The sequence below is a fragment of the Prionailurus viverrinus genome, chromosome D1, assembly GCF_022837055.1.
Source record: "Prionailurus viverrinus isolate Anna chromosome D1, UM_Priviv_1.0, whole genome shotgun sequence".
NCBI classification, from domain to species: Eukaryota; Metazoa; Chordata; class Mammalia; order Carnivora; family Felidae; genus Prionailurus; species Prionailurus viverrinus.
In genome coordinates, this window is record NC_062570.1 from 109,159,478 (window position 1) to 109,179,109 (window position 19,632).

Below are 19,632 nucleotides of genomic sequence, written 5' to 3' on the forward strand. Positions count from 1 at the left end.
TCTCTTAATAAAAAAAAATAATTTATTGTCAACAAAGGAGATATATACAACAGGAAAACAGGTGAAAGAAGGGAGTGAACAAAAGCCCCCAGGTGGGCTGCTTGGGCCTCCTGCAGGGATGGAACAGGAAGAGGTAATGGAGGCCTCCTGGTTTAGGAGCCTGAACGGGTGGGGGAGGAGAGGCGTCCCCCGAGGTAGTGGGACTCAGTTCAAACCCCATCATGACCACCTCTTGTGTAAGGCACTGTGCCAAGGGAGAATGGTGGGGGCTGAGAGGGGGGACGGAGAGGTCTGGGTCAGCAAAAGGATTGGGGTAGGTGTTCTCCACAGGCCCAATGCCCTACCGCACGACTGCCCTCAGGCCAGCCTGCCCCTCTCAGGGCCCGGCCCCATGCCTTGCCGGGAGCGTCTGCCAATGCCCCCGAGTGACAGCGGATGCTGCCCCCCCCCCCCTTCCTGTCCTCCAGCCTGCCTTGGCACCCAGTTTTACTCTCTCCATCAGGTGGCCGAGCTGGGCAGCTCTGAGTGATAAGCCAAAGGGGGACCCTGCCTCTTCCCTCCCCCCCTCCCCAGGAAAGCAAGAACCTATACACCACTCCCTGCCTCTGGCTGCCCCCCGACAGCAGTGCTGGATTCCGACAGAACCGTAGGCCAGTTTGGGGTGTCACCTGCTCCCACACCCTTGGTGCCCTGGGGGTGCTTGGACCAGTCTTGCAGGAGGCTGACTGCCGGGGGCTCCTCCATCCGTACGCGGATAACCTGGAGATCCAGTGTCCCGCGAAGCCCCGGAGGGGGAGCTGGGCAGGGATGGGAGCAGAGAGCACACACGAGTCAGGGCCCTCCAGACTCCCACCACAAGGACGTCCCCTGAAGGCCTCTGCAAACCACACCTCCATTTCCCCAGCCCAGAGCCTGGTATGAGGGGGAACCCTGAGGACAGTGAGAAGCTCCACTCTTGGTTCACCCAGGGACCACAAGCGACCGGAAAACGAGGTCACGGCTCCTTTGGCATAAGCCAGTCATGCCCCGTCGTAGGCTTCCTCCCTCGTGTATCCTGGTGCCCAGAGGCTCAGTGCTGTAGGCCTCGCTCAGCTCTTACCTTCAGTCGACTGTCTCATCTAAAACTTCACTGGGCACCCTAGCCTCAGTGCTTCTGCCCTGTGTGGGCAGAGGGGATGCGAGTGGGGACCCGCAAACAGAGTAAGATACAGCTCTGCCCACCGAGGGGCTCTTGAATGGGTACGCAGGTAAGGGGAGAGTCCTGGATGCACAGGCCTGGCTCAGCACCCCAGCTCTGCTTTGCAACGTTCACCAGGCTCATCCCCTCCTGAGAGTCAGCACCTACCACACAGGGATCAAGAATCGGGGGATTAGCGCTGGGGAGCAACCTCATAATAAGCAAAACCAGGCCCTCACCCAGGGGAGGGCAGGCTCCCCAGAGCTTTCGAGCAGCCACACGGGCACGTGCAGAAGTTACTTTACACTGAAAAGCAAAACAGAACATGCGGACTGTTGCAACGTCTGTTTTGAGACGCATCGGTTTGTGGTGTTTTTCCTAGGCTGTTTTTAGAGACTGGATTTAAAATGTGGCTCAGAAAACAGGCACAGTTTTGGTGCACAGTTTGCGGAGGATCAAAACCGCTTAACGGCTGCCAGGCCAGCGTGTTACACAATTGAGCAAACTCCGCTCTGCATTTGCATGAGCTCCCCCGTGTCTCTGACGAACTAGAAGCTCCTTGAGAGCAGGCTCAATCCCATTCATTTGTTCCTGAATTTAACTGCAGGTTCTCGAGCACCTACGCTGTGCCCAGCACTGTTTCTGCTGCTAGAGCTCCGACAGTGCATGGAGCAGACCCAGTACCCTTCCTAGAATCGATGTTCCAGTGGCGGGGGCCATTAAATAAGATAAACATACAAGATGCACTGTGTTATGTATGGAAAGAAACAAAGCGGAGAAAAAGTACATATACATATGTATACCAGAGAAGGGGACAGGACAGCGTGGAGGGCCTTATACAGCGGGTATGTTAGTGGAAACGTACAAAGAGTGAGGAGTCAGCTATGTGGATAGCTGGGGAACAGCATTCCAGGCAGAAGGAAAAGTGAACGCAGGTGCCCTGCTGGCACATGCCTGCTGCTGTACAACAGCAGGCCAGTGCCTGTGCAGAGTGGGCCGGAGAGGGTAGGAGAGGGAAGATGCTCGCTGGGGCGAGCATCGCTGGTCACCATGAGGACCCTGACTTTTTATCTGGAGTGGGACAGGAACAGCAGCGACAACATCCAACGTGGTTTTCATTAGGGGCCCTGGCTACTTGTAAGAGATCAGACCACAGCGGGCAAAGACCAGAAGCTGGGAGGCCAGTGAGGTGGCTGTCAAGGAGCCAGGCAAGAGATGGGTTGGACCGCGGTAGCTGCAGTGGCGGCGGAGACAGGAAGGTGAATTCTGAACGGGTTTTGGAGGTGGGGCTAACGGGATTTGCTGACTGCTTGACGCGGAGCCTGGGAAACGGAAAAGGAGGACTCTTAAGGATTTATTTAGCCTGAGTAAAGTGCAGAATGGAGAAAGGGGAGAGAAGGCTGGGGGTGGGGGTAGAGGTGGGGCTTCAGTTCCGATATGCCAGTCTGACAGATCTTACAGACAACCACAGACGTGTCACACGGGCCCCTGGATGAGAGGCTGGAACCTAGGGGGAGAGCTGGGTGGGAGCTGTGAGCACGTGAACTTAGGCCTGGATTGCTCTGGAAGTAAGGCCCTGCCCCGTGGTTCAGGCATCTAGCTCCTCACTCGCCAAACACGTAAATAGCACCTAGATCCCGTGCTGGAAAATGGGGAGATCATGGGAAATGAAACAGACACACTTCCTGACCGGAAGCAGCTCACATTCGACCAAGGGGAGGAAAGATAACCGTCAGATCCATGTGCAAAAGAACAGGCAGGAGAAAGAGAACAGCGGGTGAGGCTGGAGGAAGACCCGGCCAGTTGCCCGGGACCCCAAGGGTGGAAGGCGGCTCTGGGAAGGAGTTATTAGGCAAGGTCACCATTACTGCCGCATCAGGAAAGGTAAGGACAGAGAACTGACTGCTGGATTTTTATCTTAGACAAGTCAACAGTGACCTTGCCAAGAGAGCAATTTCACCATGAGATGGGAGAATAGATATGGTTCCCGGAGACGAGAGCCAGTTAGTGTAGAAAATGCTCCCCAGCTTTCCTGAAATGGTTTGGGGACACATGGTGCAGGCGCTAGGGAGGAAAAAGAGGTCAGGAAGGGAAAAATCATAGCTTGGTATAGGCTGCTGGGTAAGATCTGGAGGAGAGGGAAAAACTGACGGTGGACAGGGAGGAGAGAGTAGCCAGCGGGGTGGGGGTGGGGGGGTGGGTGCAAGCAGTGGGTCCAGAGGGCTAGGCTATTCCAGAAGCCGTTTAGTCCCAGCAGCAGAATGAAGGCAGAGGATGCAGCTTGGATGCTGGAGGGGGATGGGCACAGGTGGAAACGCACACAGGCTGCCACTTACTAGGTGAGGGGCCCTGAGAGGGGCCTTACCTCCCCCCTGGCTGTTTCCTCTTCAAAACGGAAATCATAATACTGTACATGGTGATTGTGGGAATTTAAAGAGATAACACACTAAGACGTTAACGAGTCTAGCACACAGTAAGAGCTCACTAACTTACGGACTTCTTAAAGCAATAGGATTAAGTACCAATTCTTTCTGGCAGCATGGAGGGCAGAGGTGAGGGTGGGTGGGGAGGGGAGCATCAGGAGAGGTGTGATGTCCTGCCAGAAATCACGCATGATTCGGGCTCCAGGGCCAAGAAAGAGCAGGCCAGGAGGATTGATTTATTAGTCCCCAGGGTCAAACTGAGTCCCTTTTGCACTCCAAGCCCAGAACTGGTCCCCTTCTCTCCTGGGAAGCCCAAACCTCTCTGCTTCCCCAGCCTTGTTCTCCCCTCCACTCCCCCCCCCCCCGATTTGTGCACGTGTGCATACCTGCACACGCCTTCTCCAGAGGGTGGGCCCAAGTCCTTTTCTCTCCTTTCTCATTAAGGTTTGTTTCTGAGCAGCGACTCTGAAAAGGTCACTGCCAAATGACCAGTAAAGGCAGGCACCGTCCACTCTTCTTTTGATAAGTCTTTACTGAGGGCTTTCTTTACGCCAGGCGCGTTACTGGGTGCGGAGGATACAGCAGTGAACAAGGACCCTAACCCTTGCGAAGCTCACACACACACTTTCTCCCTGGCCCAGCCTGGAAATGTCCTGGGCCCGGCCAAGGAATCCTAAAAGCCAGGTCTCCAGGTCTTACTCACATCGAACACTAGCAAGACAAAGACGCTCTTTTTCCCACAACTTGTGAGTGGGGTCTTTAAGGCTCACCTTCTCTCTAGGCTTGCACACGTCCCCACCCTCATCCTCCAAGGCCCTTGGAAAGTTCTAGAAAGTCTTCCCTGGCTTCAGATTTGTATCTATGAGCTCAGCTGACCTCACTACAACACCCTTTCCCCAATTTCGGATCTCTGACTTGCAAACTTTTAAAAAGTGGTAGCATCTTTACTCAGAATCTTCCAAGAACTTCGATACGTAACGCAACTCAAAGTGAAGACATTCTGGCGGAGGCCTTGCAGGTTTTTGAGAAATCTGCCCAAGCTTTGGGATCCAGAAACAGTCACACCATTACTCCGGAGTCTGTGCTCTCTGCACAGAACTACAGAGGGCACCCCACCATTCTTTACCTGCAGCAGCACTGCCTCCGACCTGTACCCCCAAAACAGAGAGTTAAGTTTCTTGGGTACAAGGGCTGCCTCACTCATGTCATTTTTCCACGGTGCTTCCCTCAGGGCTGGGCCGCAGGAACACCTGCCGCCGCGCTGCACAGCGTCTGCTGCGGGTTCCGGCCCCCTCCAACCTCCCTAGATCTCACCACTGCCGAGAAAAACCCTCTCACAAAATTACTGAGCCCCAAGGCCTCGGAGACTTTGCCCGCACACCCCATATGAACCTGAGATCTCAGGGACTCCCTTCTCAGCTACTCACCACTCCAGATGGGTGGAATTTGGGCCCAGGGTATCCCAGGACTCAAAATGAAGGCTCCCTTTCGAGAATGAAACCAGAAGACCCGTTAAACAGTGGAAGCGGCCAGCCATTTAGAGCAGTGATCCACCGAAGAGAACGAGGAAGCTCGGGAAACGCTCAAGTCCAAGCAGAGCACACAGTCTCGGGGAGGCAGGACTGGAATGTGGCTCAAGCTGAAACTTGAGACAGTTAAAACCGTGATCTACGTGAAGGGGTGACGCCTGCCTCAAGATGAGAAAAAGCGGAACCCACTTTGGTAAAACATCACTAAGCGCAAGTGCACGTGTGCATGCACACGCGCGCACGCACGCGCACACGCACTAAGCTTTTTGTAAAAGGTCTCGAGGATACAAGCTGATTAACAGCGGTCCCCGCGGGTGAGCGAGGTGGAGCAGAAGGGACACATTTGCATTGTTTTCTTTATGCAAAAAGTACACCTCCTTTTTGAGAGCCCTGCTCTGGGGAGCCCCCGGCACCTCGTGTGCTATCATCCCCTGAGCTCTAACTCCGAATGCACACTTCAGACAGGCTGGGACGAGGGACTGTGTGTGCCGCTCAGTCACTCCTGTAAGAACCACTTCCTGAGCCTGAGATGTCTGGCTTGGAGAGACGAAGAGGAAGCAGGCTCGGCCTCTGCCCTCCTAGAATGCATTCCAGTCTAACCTGCATTCTGCCACCGCTCGGCTATGTGACCGCGGCAGGCAGAGGTTGCCCTAATCCCCAGGACCTGCGAATATGGTAAGTTATGTGGTGAGGGAGAATTAAGGCTGTAAGTGGAATAAATGTTGCTATCAGCTGACTTGCAAATAAAGGGATTGTCCTGGATGATCTGGGTGGGCTTGATGTCATCACAAGGGTCCCCATGGGGGAGAGGGAGGCAGAAGAGACAGACCAAAGACGGAATCTTCAGAAGGACTCTACTGGTCGCCACTGGCTTTGAAGACGGAAGGAGAGCATAAGCCAAGGAATGCACACAGCTTCCAAGAAGCTGGGCAGGAAAAGAAAATGGACCCCCTCCCTCCCCACCAGGAGCCTCCAGAAAGGAACATGACCCTGCCGACATCCAGATTTTAGCTCAGTGAGACCCATTCCAGGCTTCTGACCTCTGGGACTAAAGAACAGTAAATTGTGTTCTTGTAAAAGCCACTAATGTGTGTGGTTAATGTGTTACAGCAGCCACAGGACACGAATACAAGGACCGAGGGAAGAAGGAACCGTCTCTCTGAGACTCAGCCTTTCTATACGAAACATACTTTTCCAAGGGCCAGATGAACCACACGCAAAACTTTCCGAAAATCGGTTGAACGTGACACAGACACGTGCGCTGATCATTAACATCGGGCAATTCGCTGACCTGCTGTCTCCACCGAGGTGCCTGCTGAGCTCACCACGGGTCCCTTCTCCTGTTCTAGTCCCACTCAGGCCCTCGCTCCACCAGGGCGAGGTGGGCACCTCGGGTTCCGGGTGGAATCAGCCTTAAGTGTGGTGATGGGTTTGGAAGCACTGGCCTAGCCCAACCTCACCACCAATTCCAGGATACTCCCCAGGAGCCAGCCGGGCAGCTCAGCTTTCCGGCCAGTCTCTGTCATTCAAATCTGCCTGCCTTTGGCCCCGTCTCTCAGGAGACCTGAGTGCTAACCACCTCTTCCCTAGACTCTGCTGCAGAGCAGCCTTGACGAGGCCAGACCCCAGGGACGTGCCTGTCTGACCCTCCCTTGTGGTCCCCTCTCAGGAGCTCACCTGGAGAGGGGCTTTCCGGCTGGGGAAGGCCCCCTTCAGCAGCTCTCCCCTCTTTGGGTGAGTCCTTGCTGTCTGAGGCCCTGAGCTGGGTGTGGGAGAAGAGCTGGAGGACGAAGCCAGGGGGGAAGCTGCCGTCGGTGAAGTGCCGGACCTCAGCGGGAGCCGCAAAAGTCTCCGTGGGGGAGTCGGGTGATGGGGGGTCTGAAAGGAAGCACAAGACGGAACTGTGGGTCTGAGCGGCCTATCGCTACTAAAGCCAGAATCCAAAGACCTGGACCCCACCGCCCCCCTCACCAGCTTGGCTTTCCTCTTGGAGCACCGTGGCCAGAGCCCATGCCCGCACCCGCACTGGGCCTCCCCGTCACCTGGGTCAGGGTCTGGGTCCAGGTCCAAGTTTTTGGTCATGGGTCTGCCTCTTTTCTTTCTAACTGGCTCTTCCCCAGGAGGCTCCTTCCATCTCTGACCACGGGGCTTCTTGTTTCCTGGCTCTGAGGCGGGGGCAGCTGTGGAACGAAAAGACCCCATACCTTTTAAAGGGGCTACACTTCTCCCTCTGTTCCTTCCCTTGCCCCCCAACCAAAAGAAAAAAAAAGAAAAGAAAAAAGAAAAGAAGGGGTCGCGCCTCTCCCTCTGTTCCTCCCCCCACCCCTGCGAAAAGAAAGAACAGAACAGAAAAGAACGGGCCGCGCCTGAGCCTCTCTCCACACAGAACACAGGGCGCATGCTCCCCTCTCCCCAGCTCAGCCATAAGGGCTTTCCAAAGACTGACCAGGAAACTCGAGGGGGCGGAGTCCCCTGGGCCGGCTCCTTTTCGGGAGAGATGGGTTGTCCTCAGAGTCCAGGAGGACGACAATCTCTGCTGGCATTTTGGCAGGGTCTGGGTCAGAGTCTGGGTCAGCTTCGACATCCTGGCCCAAGTCTGCAGGTGGCAGGTGGCAAACACCCAGTGAGCTCCGAGTGCTCCCAGAGTCCTGACTTTTCCCTGTGTCCTCCACCCCTGACCCCCAGTTCCAACTACCTGAGGTGGGTGAAGAAGGCTGCTCAGCTCTGACGTCTTGCAAAAGGGCCACCCCCTCACTCCAGGCCTCCAGGATGTTGCTCTTCTCCGAAGGGCTCAGGTCCAGGGTGTGAGGGTGCTGCTCCAGAATGTGCATGCGCGCCGTGTCCGCGGAGGGGGACCGGATCTCGGCCCCACACACCATGCACAGTGCCCGCCCGCTGCCTCCTGGGCTGTTTCCCACCAGGAACTCCTGTTCCCAAGACACCTGCTGCCTGGGCTCCTCACAGCCGTCGCCCCCCGCCTCCAGCAGGTTGGGCCTAGGCGGTGGGGTCTTTTCCTGCTGGGCCACTGCAGGGGGAGAGGTGCCAGAGAGTGCTATCAGTAAAAGTGCCCATGGCCTGATATACTCACAACACGATTCCCCAAACTTGGTGGAGCAGCGGGGGGTGGGGAGGGGAAGAACACTCCTCCCCAAAGTCTCTCTTTCTCCCTTCCCCTGCAGCCCGCGAGGCATTGACCGTATTAAACACAACCCGTGTGCCTTGGCATTCTGCTGTCTCACTCTGGACCTTCTCTCAATCTGGTCTCGGACCACAGATTTTTCCAACAGGCTGTGTTCCCGCATGTCCTCGGCCTTGGCACAACTGTCCAGACCATCCTGACCAGTCTGACAAATTCTTCTGCTTCCTTCACGGCCCTGCTTGAAAAGCTACTCCTGGGACCGTCTCCCGACCTCCCACCCCTGGCAGCTGGTTGTATCCGACCTGACTTCCAGACCACTGTGCATCCCTTCTGGAGGACAAGGTCGGTAAATGTCATCATCTTCTTGTCCCCACAGGGCCTGGCACAAAGGAGATGCTTGGTGAGCCTTCAGTCGGTGAAGGACAGGCATGCCCGTTTCTCTACCTGGTGAGGCACCTTCAAAAGGCCATCCTATCCCATCACGATCCCTTTCCAGAGCACCTGCAGGTGTGATCTCATTGGTCTGCCTCCCATCCACTCTTCGTGCACATGGACCACAGGCTCTGGCAGGGCAGAAACCATTTGCACCTCGACCCACGTTAGCCTGGCAGCTCAGTGCTTCTGCGGAATCCTTGTGGTCTCTCCTGGCCGCACCTCTCTCTTACCTTCTCAGGTAAGATGGGATGGAACACAAACACGGGAAGCCCCAACACCTAGGGATGCATGTGAGCGGTGGCATTCGGTATGGGTCTGAGAACTGGCCAGGACTCAGAAGATCCAGGTCCTATGTCCCACATGACTGTGAACGGGAGCCTTGACCTCTTGGTTGCCATCGGGCTCTTTCCCACCATTCCTCCAAAACAGCCCTCGTCAATGCTAAACCCAGCAGTTGGTCCTTAAGCTTCACCTTCGGACTCATCGCTTCTTCCATCTTGATTTTTGCCACTTGGCTTCCGGGCATCACCTCCGGTGGGTTCATCTCGTACTTCCCTGGGACTCTCTTCCAGTCACTTGTGCTGGTTCCTTCTCATCTTCTCAGGTGCCTGCTTGGCTCCTGCTTCTTTCAGGGCGCTGCTGAAGAACCGTCTTCTCATGAGGCCTTCTCTGCTCCCCGCAGGAAGCTGCCATCTGTCCATCCCCCCCCCCACCGAGCACTCCACTCCCCTTCACTCCTCAGCCCCCCATCACCTGGCCTAACCCGTGTTTTACTTGTGCACTCTGTCTCCCCGCTGGACTGTAGGCTCCAGAACGGCATGACTTCTGATGGGTCACACCCGTATCTCCAGCATCAAGAACAGTGCTTGGCATGCAGACTCTTGATTTCGGCTCAGATCACGGTCTCACGGTTCACAGGAACGAGCCCTGGCTTGGGCTCTGTGCTGACAGCGCAGAGCCTGCTTGGGATTCTCTCCCTCTCTCGCTCTGCCCCTCCCCCGCTCTCTCCCAAAATAAATAAACCTTAAAAAACAAAAATGTGTGATGAGGGACTGACTCAGTCTCTAACCTGGAACCCCTGGAGAGCTCCCCAATTTGGTTAGTTCTCGGACCCCTTCTGTCCACCTCTTTCCCATTGTCTGCCTGCTGATGACTCTGGTATTTGTACCTCCGGAATCTAAACGCACGTTTTTGATGCCTATCTGACCACACCACTCGTGTGGCATCTCTAACTGACCTCGTTGAAACCGTAACTCGCTAGCCGCACGCGCCTGCGTCCTAGCCTTCCCGTCTCCGTGCGTGGGAGGCCTGTCTTTTCAGCTGCTCTGGCCAAAAACCTTGAATCCATCCTTTCTCCCTCTTACCCCAACTCTTCCAAGAAGCTTCTGCGTTCGGATGTTTGCACTTAAGATTCCGTCTGCCTAAGATGCTTTCCCTCCAATTATCCGCAAGGTTCATTCCGTCTCTTCCTTTGGGCCTGTGCTCAAAATTCACTTTATTAGAGAAGCCTTTCCTGACCACTTGATATTCCAAATAAAACAGCCTCGCTCTCTTTTCTCCCCTCTTTGCTCTAGTGTTCTCTGAACCACTTATCTCCACCGGACACACGATGCATTTGTTTGTTTGTCCTTGGTCACTCATTTCATATATACGTTCCAGGAAAAACGTTTCCTCTTTCTCTGCGGCCATTTTAGCGCGCCCAGTCTAAAACCGCCTGGCTTACAGTAGGTGCCTGACAAAGACCTGTTGAATGAGTTAACTTCTCCAGACTTCTTCCTCAGCCCTAACAGTGGGAATAGGGTGCTTCTTGCACGGTTGTCAGGACAACTGAGACACCCTGGCATCCAGCATTCAATAAATACTAGCAAAAGCAAGGAAAGAACCTCTGTTCCATGCAAAGCTCTGAGAAGGGTAGTGATCTTTATTTCCCTGACTTGTTTTAGAACTCTCCAGATTCCAAAAAGGAGAGACAGTGCAGGGAGACAGCACGCTCTGCTGAGGTTAAATGAATGGCCTTGCTCTCAATTCAATCTCTTTTGGGTACAGTCCCCGCTTTGTGAACAGGTATCTGAGGATGAAGAGATATTTGCATTTTCATGAAAAAAAAAATTTTTTTTTTTTTGCATTTTCACGAATATTAAGTTTTCCAGGAAGATGGCCCTTTGTTTTCTAATGGTTTGCAAGATTCTGCGGACTAAAGAAACTGGGAAAGGGGGAGGGGAAACCAAGTGTTCCGAGATTGTTCCTCAAAGCCCCTCCCAAGGCCATCTCCTTCCTGCGTGGCTGAGGGTACCCCTCGAAAGCACGTCTTTCCCTAAACCGAGTAGGCTGTACGCAATCTCATTCACCCCTCAAGCGCTAGAATCTGACACCTGTGGCTTACGCAAGTGGAAGGCCTGGGATGCAAGGGGGGTTGGGGGACCAGGAAAGCTTTCTGCGTAGACGGCCCTGAAAATCCTCCTCTTGGGGAGCGGCATCCTCGGGATCTCTCCGGACACCAGGCTGCCGCGCCCAGCCTCCGGCCCGGAGGCCTCGCTGCCCCTCGGCCTAGAACACAGCCTGGCCCCCGCGTCTGCCTCTCTCCCCGCGGGGCTGGAGACCGCGGCCGGCGGTGCTGGGCCCGGGCGAGGGGGCGCTCGGGCACCGGAAGATCCGGAGCGCGCCGGGTGTGGATCGAAGGCTCCAGACCCTGGACGGGGGCGGGGGAGAGGGAATTCGGGGAGGCCCCAGATTCCAACCCCTGGAGGGGGCGGAGCGAGAGCTCGCCCGGGCCCCAGGCCGGAGGGGGAGGGGGCGCCCGGGTCCCAGGCCGGAGGGGGAGGGGGAACCCCTGACTGAGGAGGGGGAGGGGGCGCCCGGCCCGGGCCCGGGCCGCGGAAGCGGGGTCCCCTTCCATCCTCACCTCTGAGCATCGGCTCGGGCCGCGGAATTACGGCCACCACCATGGCCTCCTCCTCGTCCTCCCCTTCCTCGCATTTGAGCGTCACCTCGAAGCAGTCGAGCGCGGCGCCCTCGGCCTTCAGGGCCATGGTGCGGCCGGGAGGGGGTGGGAATCGCGGTGACCGGACGCCGGAGGCCGGGCGCGCAGCCAGGGGCCGCCTCCCGCTCCGCGCAGCCCCCTCCCCGCCGCCCGCCGCTCACCGCCCGGCCTGCGACGGACGCGTCCGGGCCTCCCCGAGACCGAGCGCGTCGGGACCCCGGGCGGGGAGGGCTCAATCCGGGGCCCCAGGCCCCCGCCGCTCCCTTTTATGGAGGCTCATTGTCGGCGCCCGCCCGACCGGCCCGCCGCGGGTCCGCCCCCGACCCCGCGCGGCCAATCGCGCGTGGCCCCGCCCCGGGCACGCGGCTCCGCTAGCCTCCCGGGGACCCGCAGGGCTGCGGGGAGGGCCGCGGGCTCCCGGCCGCCCTCCAGCGCGGAGGCGGGGCTTGCCGGCGGGCGGGAGAGGCCCCCAGACCCCGCGGGCGGGGGGCGCCCTCCTTCGAGCTGCCGGTCGGGCACGCTTGCGGGCGTCCGGAGCGCTACCGGGTGCCCTGGGGTTGTGTTCGGGGTCGCTTTTGCCTTTCCTGGCACAAACCTTCCTCCGCCAGAAGATGCCCCGGGCGGGAAAAGAACCGGCGGGGCAGTGAGCGGGGCCTCGGCGTGGGAAGGAAAGAGGGCGGGGGTGGGGTGGGGTGGGGAGACTGAATTCCTTCGGATTTTTGCCAGCCTTGTGACCTTGGGCACCTTATCTGCTTTCTTAGACTATCTCATCCTTTCTCTCAGAAAACATTGTGGAATCTTCTGGACAAGGGGATGCAAAGAAGGAAAAGCCAAGTGGAGTGTGGGCACACGCAGACCACCCCGATGGTGTTGATTTCCATGACTTAAATGTGAGTCGAGAGATTTTGAGCCTCCCCAAGGTCACACAAATCTTTGAGAGCCCCAAGACCAGAGTCCGGTTGCCATGACACTGCGGCATCATAATCCTACTTTGGGGGAGCTTTTATGGGCATCTCCCTCTGCTGTGGGAGCTCTGGTGACATTTCAGCTGGGAAAATGTCTGACCCTGGAAATGCATCTTAAAATGCCACCGTATCAGACCAGACACTCCTCCATTTGTCCCTCCAGTTAAGGAGTGCTGGGGAGCTTCTTGTGTTTGCTAATCTCCGGGATGTCTCCCTGTCCCCTGTTGGACTTCCCAGTCCTTCCAACCCCTCTCCCCCGCAGGTGTCACCAATACCCTGCATTAAGTTCTTTGTTTCAGGTAGAGTGGTTCCTGTTTTCCCCGTTGGACCCCGAGTGATACACCCAATATTATACCAGGCACTTTGTCTTCACAAGTCTTAAGTGGTACAATGTATTGTTTCCATTTTACAGAGCAGGAAGTTGAGGCTTAAAGGGTTAAATTATTTGCCCAGGGTAATATAGCCAGAATCCTATTTCATCAAGTCTAAGGTGAGCATTTTCCCTACATTTTAACATCCTTGGAATGGGAATGCTTTTATCATGGACATCATTGTGAAGTTTTCAGAATATGGAGAAAGTTTAAGATCGCCCTTCTGATAATCAGACTGTGATGTGACCAGCAGAATTAGAATGAGACATAAGCGAGGCCACTTTGTGACCACAAAGATGACTCAGTGATTGCTGCTGCTTTTTTTTTTTTTTTTTTGGTAATATTTATTCATTTTTGAGAGAGAGAGAGAGCGCGCGCGTATGCGAGCTGGAGGAGGGAGAGAGACAGAGACATAGAATCTGAAGCAGGCTCCAGGCTCTGAGCTGTCACCACAGAGCCCGACGCGGGGCTGGAACCCACTTGAACTGTGAGATCATGATCTGAGCTACAGTTGGACGCCCAACCAATCTGAGCCACCGAGGCGCCCCGCTGCTTCTTTATCAGATCGGAGATAACACTAACCCTGCTTACATCCTCCTGTTTCCTAGAGGATACTCAGTCTCTAAAATGCCTCTGCTTTTTGACAGCATTCAATCCAGAACTGGTCCCCGCTTCCCTACGTCCTCCACAGAACCATGGAACACAAGCCCCAATGTAAAGAGACTCCTATGAAGACTTCCCCTAGGGTACGTTCTCCTTTACAGCAGCAAGTTAAGTAAACCTAACCTTTTTTTTTTTTTTTTTCTTGATAACAGCTGTGTTCCTGGTGGTCTTTGGTCGGAGGGCCTTGACAACCTTAACCAATTTAATTTGCATACATTTTCATTTTTATGTATATGAAGACAAATATGATAAATGTCTCTGTCAAAGTATCAGTAAGTCTGGAAGAGATCTTGAACTATAAGATACAATACAATATGAGAAATAGTGTCAGAATTTGGCAGAGTTTTTTTCTTTTCAATGCTTATTTATTTTGAGGGAAAGACGAGCAGGGGAGGGGCAGAGAGAGGGAGGGAGGGAGGGAGAGAGAATCCCAAGCAGGCTTTTTTTGCTGTCGGCGGCACAGAGCCTGATGGGGGACTTGAACTCCCCAACCGTGAGATCATGGCCTGACCCGACATCAAGAGTCGGATGCTTAACCGAGTGAGTCACCCAGGCGCCCCTGGCAGAGTTTTTTTTGTAAGGATACATAAAATAATGTCTTGTCCTGCTAGCACGATATCTTAGATTTAATGAAACATGGTTTGTTGCAAAAGCAGGACTCAGCTCTGGCTCTGCCTGTCCTGTCCTTGCTCTTTCCATTACAGTTCTGTTCTGCTTCTCTGTGAACTTGAAGTACTGGGTTTTTGTTTTGTTTTGTTTTGTTTTAATGTTTATTTATTTTTGAGAAAGGGACAGAAGCAGAGACAAAGCGGGGGAGAAGCAGAGAGAGAGGGAGCCACAGGATCTGAAGCAGGCTCCAGGCTCCTAGCTGTCAGCACAGAGCCCGATGCGGGTCTCGAACCCATGAACCGTGAGATCATGACCCGAGCCAACGTCAGATGCTTCGCTGATTGAGCCACCCAAGCGCTCACTTATTAAATGAACAAAAGGGTAGATATTATTAGCTCCGATATATACATGAAGAAATCCAATCTGAGAGAAATCAGTCCTTTGAGGTCAAGCAGCTTGCCAGCCACAGAGCAATTCCGTCCCACTGCAAAACCAGGGCTCTTTCCCCTGTCACACCTGCTGCTGAGCCAGCCCTCTCTGCACGGAGCACTTGAGAGGGAGCTCCGGACCATCTTAGGTGGAATTCTCATCCACCGGCTGCATAGTCAGAGCCCAATGAGAGCTTGCGGAATCTCTATTGTGGAGATAGCACCACGCGGAGGAGAGCGGGTAGGCATTTCCTAGATAAGGACATCTGTAACTTGTCTTTGGACTTTGTGAATTTGGCTTTGGAATATGAGATTCCTAAAACAGGAAGGGCAGCCTGGAGATAGGAGAGTTGGGGACGAATTGCCTGTTTCCAGCAATTCGCTGCTCCAGGCCACTCTCCATAATGTCTCCTGGGCCAGAGGCCCAAGCTGGGATGAAGCATTTCCTTTGGGTACAGCTTTTGCTATTGGTGGCATTTTAAGCCTCCGTGCTGAGTGGGGACAGCGAATGGGGTGCTGCAGGAAATAAAGGAGCTCTAAATGTGGAGAGGGCTGTTGACGACTAAGAAAGCGGGTGCATGTGTGGCTTTGCTCCTAACTTGGCATTTTGTAGTGGCCTTCAGCAAAAGCCGTAATAAATATCTGTCCATGCTCTTCGGCTCAGTAATCCCATTGCCAAGAGTTACCCTGAAGTCATCCAAAAGAAGAAAAATAATGACTCAAGGCAGATACAGCAGCGTTTGCCACTTGAACTACTCAATCCTTAAAACTTAGGACACTCTTACTCCTGGGTGACATTTTACTCCGTTCTTGCAGGTAGTCAGATGTCCCCTTCCCTTGGCTCTGGACTCAGTTGGGACAGCTCTACTATGAAATGGGCATAAGGGCACAGCACACTGTGATGGTTTGTTTTCATGTCTCAGTCCCTTGTGGGCTGTGGGCTCCTGGAGGGCAGGTCCATCTTTCTGTCCCTCTTTCTAGTTCCAGCATGGGCCCAGGGGCTGTGGTAGCACCAGCTTGGAGCCTGTATGTCAGGGCTCTTGTTGAAAAAATGTCAACTCAAAGTCAAACAAAATGGATTTGTTGACTCTTGGATTTCAAGGAAGGGCTGAATACCCAATCATGGGAAGAGCAGGGACACGGGCAGGCTCTGGGGATAACTGGACCCAGGAAATGAACGCCACTAGGACATTCTTTTCACCTCTGGCCTCTGCCTCTTTCTGTATATCAGCTTTATTTTCTCCTTATAGATAGGCTTTTCCCAAATAGCAGGTGATATGGTCGCTATTTCCACAGACAAGCTTGTAACTCTATGTTTCAAACCTCCTTTCCCCTCCACTGGCCACATGTGCTTCTGTGCTGGCCTCTGTAGGACACACTCATATGACCAAATGACTTCTGGCCCTGTACTTTGGTGCCAGTAAATGAGCTCAATGAGCTTCGTGGGCAAGAGAATTTCTGGAAGCCATTCCTACTGAGGACAGCTATCAATCACTATACAGGGCAGTGGCTATGAACTATGTAAATCTATAGCAGCAAACCACCTCTCCCGAACTGCTGAAACATTACTGAACTCAGCGGTTGGAAAATGCCAACAACTGGGCCATCTCCGCTTGATCTGAGGGGAAGAATGGGAGAAAAGAAGGCAAAAACAAAAAAACAAGCAAAACCCTCAGCCAATCAATGCAATAAGAATTTGGGGGATGAATGAATACAATAGTAAAATACTAGAAATAACCACAATGTCTAACAACAGGAACCAGCTAACAAATGATGGTGTGTTAGCACCAAAAAGAATAGATAATCCAGATTGTAACAACCTGGAAAAGCATTTATGAAATAACGTTAAGTGTGCAAACCAACAAACACGTAGGCTGTGATTATGTGGAAGCAAAAAATGGAATAACATTGATACAGATCAAAAGTAAACCTGAAGGGGGGTACCTGGGTGCCTCAGCTGGTTGAGGGTCCAATTCTTGATTTCAGCTCAGGTCATGATCAGGGTCGTGGGATCAAGCCCCGTGTCGGGCTCTGTACTGAGTGTGGAGCCTGCTTCAGATTCTCTCTGTCTCTCTTTGCCCCTCTTCCCCACTCGAGTTCTCTCTTTCTCACTCTAAAAAAAAAAAAAGTAAACATGAGAAACAGAAATAAATGTGTTGTGATAACAGAATGATTGATGAAAATGTTCATTAACACATGCAAAATGTTGTGAGTACTCTACAATTCACACAAACATTAGAATAATCTATTTTTTAGGGGCGCCTGGGTGACTCGGTTGAATGTCCGACTTTGGCTCAGGTCATGATCTCTTGGTCTGTGAGTTCGAGCCCCGCGTCGGGCTCTGTGCTGACAGCTCAGAGCCTGGAGCCTGCTTCAGACTCTGTGTCTCCCTTTCTCTCTGCCCCTCCCCTGCTCGCTCTCTCTCTCTCTCTCTCTCTCTCTCTCAAAAATAAACATTAAAAAATATTTTTCTAAGAAGAAATATGATCTATGTTTTAAAAATGTTTTATTTATTTTTGAGAGAGAGAGTGTGAGTGGGGAAGGGACAGAGAGAGAGGGAGACAGAGGATCCTAAGCAGTCTCAGTGCTAACAGCAGCGAACCCGACGCAGGGCTCGAACTCGCGAACCGTGACACCGTGACCTGAGCTGAAGCTAGATGCTCAACCGGCTGAGCCCCCCCCAGGCACCCCGATCTATGTTTTTATATAGAAAGGTATTCATGAGATTTTAACTGGCAATAGAGATTACAAAACTACGTATATCGTGATCCTGATTATGTTAGAAAAAGCACCAGTGTGGTTACATATATGCGGGAATGAACAGGAAGCTATTAACGTTGGTTAACCCTGGATGGTGGGATTATGGCTCATTTTCACATCTTAAAGTTTTTTTTCCATCTGTAGTTTTTCGCGTCTGTAGTTTTACTTGTAGAATCGCGATTTTAAGGATAGTAATTCCTACTAAAGGAAGAAAAGATCCCAATGCAGCAGACATTAGACAAATGTCTCATAAGGCAGGAATGACAAGTATTTGGCTCAGTAGCTGTGGTGAACTGGCTTGTTTTCAACTATTTCACTCCCCCTGTAATAAGATTACACGCCCAGCCTCGTTACCTTGAGACTTTTCAGTGCCTCTTACTAGGCGGGGAATACCTTCCCATCCCACTGACTTTGGGCTTGGCAACGTGACTTGCCCTGGCCAGGAGAGAGTGAGCTAGTGTGAAGTAAGCGATATCCTAGCCGAGGCTTTGTGGGTATTTGCGTGCTGTAGGTTGGCCCCTCCTGGCGTGTGCCGTCCACCATGACAAGAGCACGCTGCCCCTCCAGCCTGGGTCCTGGAATGGGAGACACCCAAGTGCGCCGGAGCCCAGCTGGCCTAGGAGAGGCGCCGTTGACCCACAGACCCGTGAGCAAGAAATAAACACTTGCTTTCGTAAATCACTGCGTTTCAGGGTTTGTTACGCAGAGTTGCCACAACAAGCTAATGCTTCCAGACCTTGTGTTCTCTCCCCAACGCCCTGGTTATTATTATTTTTTAAATGTTACAGGGCTGAGGGTGGCATGAGGGGGAGAAGCCTTCTTGGTTTGCCCGGGTGACAGAGGGGTTTCCTGGCATGTGGGGCATTCAGGCTATTAAAAATAGCTTTAGGAGATGTAATTTACATTCCGTGCAATTCACGCATCTAAAGCGTACAATTCCGTGTGCAATCTACATCACTGCAGTATGATTTCAGAACATTTTCGTTCCTCTTAAAAGAAACCCCATACCCACTAGCAGTCACTACCCATTGTCCATCGCCGCCCCCCCCACCCCCCATCTACTTACTGTCTCTATACATTTGCATATTCTGGGCACTTCGTATAAAGGGAATCATACAGTATTGGCCTTTTGTGACTGGCTTTTTTGTGTGTGATTGGCTTTTAATTAGCAAAATGTTTCCCAAGTTCATTCCTCTAACATGTATCAGTGCTTTTTTTTTAATGTTTATTTTATTATTTTTGAGAGAGAGCGAGAGAGAGACGGAGCGTGAGCAGGGGAGGGGCAGAGAGTGAGAGGGAGACATAGAATCTGAAACAGGCTCCAGGCTCTGAGCTGTCAGCCCAGAGCCCCCTGTGGGGCTCCAACTCGGGAACGGAGAGATCATGACCTGAGCCGAAGTCAGACGCTTCACCCACTGAGCCACCCAGGCGCCCAGTCCTTCATTTCTTTTTTTTTGCTGGGCCATATTCAGTTGTAGGTGCATACCACATTTTGTTTGATGCTAGACATTTGAGTCGTTTCGACCTTTTGGCTATGGTGCTACTGTGAACATACGTGCACAAGTTTTTATTTGGACATCTGTTTTCAGTTCTTTTGGGTATGAACCTGGGAGTGGAATTGCTGGGTCATATGCTAGTTCTACGTTGAACTTTTCGAGGAATTGCCAAAATGTGCTTCCACAGCGGCTGCGCCCCGCGTTCCCACCGGCAACGTAGGAGAGATCCGATTTCTCCACAGCCTTGCCCACACTTGTTATCGTCCTTTGCTTACAGTATAGCCATCCTGCCAGCTGTGTGGTATATCTCAGAGGTTTGATTTGCATTGTCCTAATGACTAATGATGTTAAACATTTTTTAAAGGTAAATTCTACCCCCCACCCCCAAACATAGGACTCAAACTCACGACTCCATGATCGAGAATTACAGGTTCTACTGACTGAGTCGGTCAGGCGCCCCAACATCTTTTCGTGATTGTATATCTTCTTTGGGAAAATGTCTGTTCAAATCCTCGGCTCATTTTTAAATTGGGTTTATTCGTCTTTGTATTGTTGAGTTGTAAGAGTTCATTATATATTCTGGATGCTAGACCCTTATCTCTCATGTGATTCGTAAATATTTTCTATTCTGTGGCTTTTCCTTTTACTCTCTCTCTC

The 19,632-nt window shown here is 52.9% G+C and overlaps 2 protein-coding genes across 5 annotated transcripts in view; one reads left to right on the forward strand and one right to left on the reverse strand.

Annotated features, from left to right (window-relative positions):
- SPINDOC (spindlin interactor and repressor of chromatin binding) lies at positions 1-11,985 on the reverse strand. 4 transcript variants are annotated; one of them, XR_007156523.1, is made up of 7 exons: positions 11,606-11,985; positions 7,825-8,154; positions 7,576-7,725; positions 7,172-7,309; positions 6,807-7,007; positions 5,028-5,245; positions 658-797 (listed from the first exon to the last, which is right to left on the reverse strand). XR_007156523.1 is itself a non-coding variant. In XM_047879251.1 (6 exons), exons 1-6 carry the CDS (start codon positions 11,730-11,732, stop codon positions 586-588), a joined length of 1,158 nt encoding a protein of 385 aa, XP_047735207.1. In that variant the 5' UTR covers positions 11,733-11,985; the 3' UTR covers positions 1-585. The 4 variants fall into 4 exon arrangements, 3 of the variants coding, with proteins under 3 accessions (XP_047735207.1, XP_047735210.1, XP_047735208.1); XM_047879251.1 differs by lacking the exon at positions 5,028-5,245 and having other exon boundaries at positions 1-797; XM_047879254.1 differs by lacking the exon at positions 658-797 and having other exon boundaries at positions 3,735-5,239.
- The window catches only part of LOC125146603 (uncharacterized), a 17,720-nt gene continuing 9,818 nt past the window's right edge, over positions 11,731-19,632 (forward strand). Inside the window, exons 1-4 of the mRNA XM_047823302.1 lie at positions 11,731-11,865; positions 12,077-12,326; positions 12,467-12,573; positions 13,667-13,765. Of these exons, the coding sequence (XP_047679258.1) occupies positions 11,731-11,865; positions 12,077-12,326; positions 12,467-12,573; positions 13,667-13,765 (591 nt within the window). The remainder of the gene's footprint in view (positions 11,866-12,076; positions 12,327-12,466; positions 12,574-13,666; positions 13,766-19,632) is intronic.

What these genes read in the sequence shown, in the direction of transcription:
- SPINDOC (XM_047879251.1), bottom strand. Translation starts at nt 11,732, where the DNA reads ATGGCCCTGAAGGCCGAGGGCGCCGCGCTCGACTGCTTCGAGGTGACG. An exon ending in GCCCGAGCCGATGCTCAGAG is followed by an intron (nt 8,155 to 11,605) that starts GTGAGGATGGAA and finishes CTCCCCCTGCAG; the next exon opens with TGGCCCAGCAGGAAAAGACC. An exon ending in CCGCCCCCTCGAGTTTCCTG is followed by an intron (nt 7,310 to 7,575) that starts GTCAGTCTTTGG and finishes TTCGTTCCACAG; the next exon opens with CTGCCCCCGCCTCAGAGCCA.